Below are 6096 nucleotides of genomic sequence, written 5' to 3' on the forward strand. Positions count from 1 at the left end.
AGGAAACTGATACATATTTTTTCCTTCAAAATAGTCTTGTTTGACCAACATTGTTTTATAAAATAGTCTAAAGAATTTACTCTCCGTGTTTAAATCTAGACACAAGGACTCTGGTAGAGAAAGCTTACATAGATGCATGTTTCATGTGAACAATTCAACTAAACTTTCTTGTAAGATATAACGAACACACAAATATATTATAGATTAAAGCATAGATTAGAAAACATAAAGTTAAACGTGTCACATACTGTTCACACAAGTCACATGAATGATATATGCACTAGGACATTTTATTAAGAACATTAGATATGAACATGTTCGTCATATCGCCACGCTATTTGGTATGCCCCTTCCGGTAATTCCTTCTTCACTGCTAGGATATAGTAGGGTGTATGGTATCTTTACAAGTCCATTCCTATTCTTCAACCTCTCATCATTGTTCATCTTCACAATATTTTCCTCAATTTCTTTCAACTTCTTGCCAAACTTTTCAAACGCCATCAAAGGTTCTGCGTCCATTGTCCACTCAGGACACTCTCTTTGTCCGAGGTAGAGTTCATCCGACGTATGCCTTGACAATATTTCTATTAGAGAAATACTCAAAAGTGATTGTAGTTGTGGAGTGACGGTTTTCAGAAAAGCACTTTTGGGATCCTCTTTTAGCTCATCATACTCAGGAGTGTTTGGTTCAGGCATAAGCCTACGACTTAGAGTTGGACGATTAGGGGGATAACCCGCATAACCATATTGGCCATAGTTTACAGCTGCATGAAGAGCAGAAGCCACCCATATTATTATGGTGCAATTGTCAATCACATCTTGAATGGAGTTCATTTTAGGCCACCATGGCTCATCTTTGAGGTCGCCATGTCCCTCCTCTCGCAGTTCCTTCCACCATGATTGGAGTTCTGTATCGTTTTTCACCATGTCTTTGGTTTTGTAATAGAATTTACAGTAATCCTCAACCCATATTTTAATGACTGACCATATCTCAAGCCCATCAACAGCGTATGGGTAATCTTCAATCGTTAAACGAAGGCCATGGGGAGAACTTGAGTCTTCAACTGCCACTCCCCTATAAAGCAAAAAACATTTATAAGGAATAATAATACTAATACACTAACTAGTGCGAAAGTTTGCTTCTACAACTTTATGTCACGTTTTTCTCTTTTGAAGATAGGGAGTATGAACTTTTATATTAGTAGGTGAATTAGGATTTTGCTAAGTTTTTTTGAAAGTTCTTGTATTTCTACTCAATTTTCTACCCTGCTAGCGAACTAATGGAAAGTTCAAACAATGCTTTCGAGTTCACCAGTATGGTAATTACTTGAACTCGGTTTGCTTGTCAACCAAGTGAACTTGTGAAGCTCATTTGTAGTTACAAGAAACCCCTATACCAGCTAATCCGAACAAAAAATGTTATTATATATACGTCAGAGTGTAGTAGAAGAATCATATACCTTAATACAAGATCCACTGGAAGGGCTTGGTTTGGGAAAACCCAATTCTTATATATCTTGGAGGACATTTCAATTGAATATTTCCCAGTAAAGAAGCTTCTTTCAAGAATACCTTCACTATTAATCAAGATATTTCTAGCAGTGGCATTTATGTTCATTGTATCACGGAAATGAGGACGGAGAAGCTTGTTGATCGGATGGAGCGCACTTAGTTGGCGGTTTGTTGCTATTATGAATGGCTCAATAACAGCATGTGTATTCAACCTACAAAAAAGGAATTAGACAAGATGTTTATTAAAACAGTTGTAGAATTTAAGAGAATTTACTTATAAAGGGTTATTTTTTATTTGATTTGTAATTTACCAATGACTGATGAGTTGATGAACTCCAGAATCATTAACTGCTACATATGTTTTAGCCAACAGCCAAATTGCAGCTTCCACTCCATCTTTAGCAGGGGTGTACACTTTGCTAATGGCACCATATTCTTCACCATCAGGATGAGGCAAGCTTAACTCAATGGCAATTGGTTTCAAAGTCCCTTCATTTTGCAAAAACAACAGTGTTCTTGTGGCATAAACCTTGCTGGCTGTTGCGTTTATCCGATTCACATATGGCATCATTGAGTCATGATGATCCAATATGAATATCCTTTTTGCTTTTAGTGCCTGTACGTATGACAAATTCAAAAGATGTCTTAACCAAAACTACTTACAAGTGTATTAGACCCAACCAAGTAAACAAGCATAGGAAGTTACCTCATTCACTTCTAGACCTTCTAGTTGTTCCTGGATATGATGTGATCTTATTGAACTGTTTTGGTTACCGTAGAGTTTGGCGTCTAGCTTGCTTATAGGAGGGAAAACCTAAAATTTTGAATTTTTAAAATGCTATTGACAACCAAGTAGTTCTGTTTATTTTGTTTGCCTAAACAGATAACATAAATAACTAACTAATCAAGTTTCACAAGTTTACTTTCAGCAGTTGAATGGAAACCGGATTAACCCCAGCGATCATTTCCCTTGCAAATTCTTCATCGGTGCTCCAAGCGGACAAGTTATCTAGAATACACATCATAAGTTATGTTGGAATCAGTAATCGTTAAAATTCACCAACTTGTACATTTTGTACTTAATAATAATAATAATGGAGTCATTGAAATGGTACCTCGGATGACTTGTGGTGTCGAGTATTTGAGAAGCCCTTCGCCATCTGATCGAACAAGCTCTTTAAAAAATTGTAAAGGAATTTTGTCAAGTGCCGGGCCTTGTGGAAGCTTTATTCCTCCATTAAAAAGCTTCAGGAAATCTTCAAATGTGTCAAATTCATCTACGGTGTCATCAAATAGTGCCTCAAACTCGGGAAGAAGGAATTTAAGGATGGCTTCTAGTCCTTGAGCCAGAAAATCGGACATCCTCAAATGTCCAAATCGCTCATCTCTTGGAACATATATATTCAAAAAATCTATAAGAGAAAGCCTGCTCTCAGTTTTTGGGTCTGTCAAAACCAAAAACAAGACATGTTAGCATATCCTCAATTTGAACTTCATTAGTCGTTTGATAATATTAAGTGCTTCAATCTAGGTGACCTGATTCAGTTGGTTTTCTTCCTGTTCTACCCCTTCGAGGGTACGGGTATTCAGAGGACCCTCCAATAACCGGGCGCACTTTATCCGCATCATCTGGCTCTCCCAAATCATTATAATAAGCATAGTCGTAAACCCTATCCCACTCCTCAAGCATCCCAGTCCCATTTCCTCTAAGTACTAGCATCTCTTCCTCTCTATATGGACGCAACAGTTCAGGTGTCTCACCAGGAAGATATGCCTGCATTTATTATCACCGCATGATCAGTAAATACTACTATAAATTTAACACCTATCTTTCTATGAAGCCAGACTATGTTGTTATGGGTACCTGATTAGCAAAGAATACGCGATCTTTCGTGTACTTCTTTGCGGGATAAACCCATGAGTTACAAACAAAATGCACTTGGCCATGACCAGGAACATTTTCAAGAGTGAGTGTCATAAGATAAAATTCACTGTGGTGAAGATTTTGGACCAGACAGCCTCCTGGAAGTCCAATCTCTTCATCCCAATCAAATGTGACTTCATATGTTGATTCCCCAGCAGTGAGGGGGGTAATAGTGCTAATCCAATCCTCCAAGATTGCGGGTTTTCCAAGCTTCCCTCTCAACCTTTTTCCTGTAACAGAAAGTCCATATAAGTAGAACATGTAGTGTTAACTACAACCTTACTATAGTACAATTTATTAACTGATGTAGCTTTATCATGTCATATGGCATTAACTAGTATGTCTAGCTAATTCTACTTCAATAAATTGTTTAAAATTCAAGTAAATAATTCATAATAAGTACTAAAACCTATTGATACTAACAAAAAAAATGAATTATCAGTATATTTATTCATCAGGAGCAGTGATGGATCAGACACGTCATTTTGATTACATTTGAAACTTAATTCTTTGTTGTGGTGCTTTTTAACTTAGCTCGAAAATTTTATTGTTTATTTATAACTGTTATACCTGGCTAATATATATTGCCATCTGCATCTAATAATGGCATCTACATGTGTCAAACGTTTGCAAATTGTAGTGATAATTGATTCAGTCCACTTGGTGGCAGCTATGATGAATTAAGATATTTATGTCCAAAACCAAACTTAATATACCTGTAACATCAGTATATTAGGGGACAAAGACTTGAAACTAGAGTTATCATTTAACAAGCATTTTTGTTAATGCACCTTCACATGGAGATGTATTATAAATATAATACCAAAAGTACTTTTAACATATCTTATAATTTTGTCTTTTACATGTTAAGAATGTTCACATTTAGTGCTTGGATCGACTTGATAACGCCTTTGAAGCAGGCTTAATTAACAAAAATTTAAAACCATGAAGGCAATAAAAAAAATATAAAGTCAAATAGTTCACATATGAAACCTCGGACTAATTATAGCTGATCATCTTTGAAAACAAGGAGTAGTTAATTTTTTCATGTGCAATTATATTTATATATTCGTAGAAGGTTTGTGTATGTCACGTATATTATATATAAATTTACAGTGACCATTTAGGCGTACATTATTACTTGAATAATTTCAACTTTTCAAGAAAGCCATCTATAGAGGGGGTTATAAATGATGAAAGCCCCCGTTTGAAAAAGAGTATTTGCATTAGCATGTGTTAGTCAATATCGAAGTTCACTTATCGTGGATCTTATTGAAGAAAAGTTATAATCTAAGCATAACCCTTAAGATTGTTAGATCCGTCGTGTATGCTCCGACAAAGAAGATTTGCTTGTAGTTTTTTACTTTATAGAACAAAGAAGATTAGGTAAAATGACAAACTAATAAATGTGAGCAAACATAAAATCAAATATTGTTTGTGCGGATACCGGCCTCTTCAATATAGGCTAAACCAAAGTCAAAAAAACAAACCTGAGGATCCGCTATCAGCATGAGTTATACTAATGAGCTGAATAGAGATATGATTTCCCAACAACTCATGAGCTCGATCCATAACCGATGCGCCCACTTCATTGAAATCGAGCACGTTCTTCTTCATCAATACCACTTTCCCTTTAACCGTCGTCTTGTTCTTCCCATGATTCTCTCCCAGCACCAAATTTGCAACCTTATGCAACATGTTATCCATGCACGTACAATGAGCTTAAGCCTGTAGCAGCTTGCAGATGAATGTAGATATATGATATAAAACTCAAAAAGGGTACAAGTTGATATTTATAGGCTTGAATTATGCATTGGTCTACTTTGAGGATAAATATGACCGTGTCACTAATCAACGGCTTCCGATAAATGATTTGGACATAAATATCTTGATTCATTATTGGTGTGCTTCTCTTTCTAATTAATATGTTACAAGTGGATATATATGGTGAGCTAGCTAGGATCATTACTAGCTACATATTAAATTATTACAAGGACAAAAGTAATATATCTAAATCGTTCATAGTGTATTTTTATAATGTACGTGTTTCTTGTGTAGCTAATTATGTAAATAATGTTGGCGTAATTCTGATAAGATAATTTAGGAGGCGATATATTAAGAAACGAGATAAGGATCCTGTGATAACAATGGAGTTTATCTTATTTTCCTTAAATTAAGTATATCAGTTTGTTTAATTGTTTTTGCTTATCTTCGATTATTTGACAACAATTGAGTTTATCTTAGTTTTAGAGTTGTGCGCAAAACATACCTTACCCTCTTCTTAACTAATCTATTACATATATTACTACTACAAAAACAAGATCATTTACAACGGTTATTTATATGTTTTAAACAGTTCTAGAACCATTTTAAATTAATACGTTTTAAAAGGTCCTTAACCGCATTAAAAGAAACTAGACACGCTTTAAAAGAACTTTTAAAAATAAAATTAATATTAACCGCCTTAATTAAAACACAATTGTTTTAAAAGGATTACCAAAATATTACTCTAATTTAAATACAACGGTTCATTATGGAACAATTACAACGTATTTTAATTAAATTTGGTGGCCTTAAAAAAACAAAACCGTTATAAAAGATTACCTAAACCAATTCAAATGCAGCGGCACGTTGCGTTTATTATTTAATTAATTATAATT

The 6096-nt window shown here is 34.8% G+C and overlaps 1 protein-coding gene across 1 annotated transcript; it reads right to left on the bottom strand.

Annotated features, from left to right (window-relative positions):
- Positions 1 to 321: 321 nt before the first annotated feature.
- Positions 322 to 5404, bottom strand: LOC143574640 (putative linoleate 9S-lipoxygenase 5). The gene is made up of 9 exons (XM_077059214.1): positions 4927 to 5404; positions 3377 to 3666; positions 3049 to 3286; positions 2628 to 2957; positions 2436 to 2521; positions 2219 to 2326; positions 1824 to 2128; positions 1461 to 1724; positions 322 to 1075 (listed from the first exon to the last, which is right to left on the bottom strand). Exons 1-9 carry the CDS (start codon positions 5141 to 5143, stop codon positions 322 to 324), a joined length of 2592 nt encoding a protein of 863 aa, XP_076915329.1. The 5' UTR covers positions 5144 to 5404.
- Positions 5405 to 6096: the final 692 nt, after the last annotated feature.

This window comes from Bidens hawaiensis, unplaced genomic scaffold, assembly GCF_021521415.1.
Source record: "Bidens hawaiensis isolate Kalapana, Puna unplaced genomic scaffold, B.hawaiensis_p1.1 tig00027068_1, whole genome shotgun sequence".
Lineage (NCBI taxonomy): Eukaryota > Viridiplantae > Streptophyta > Magnoliopsida > Asterales > Asteraceae > Bidens > Bidens hawaiensis.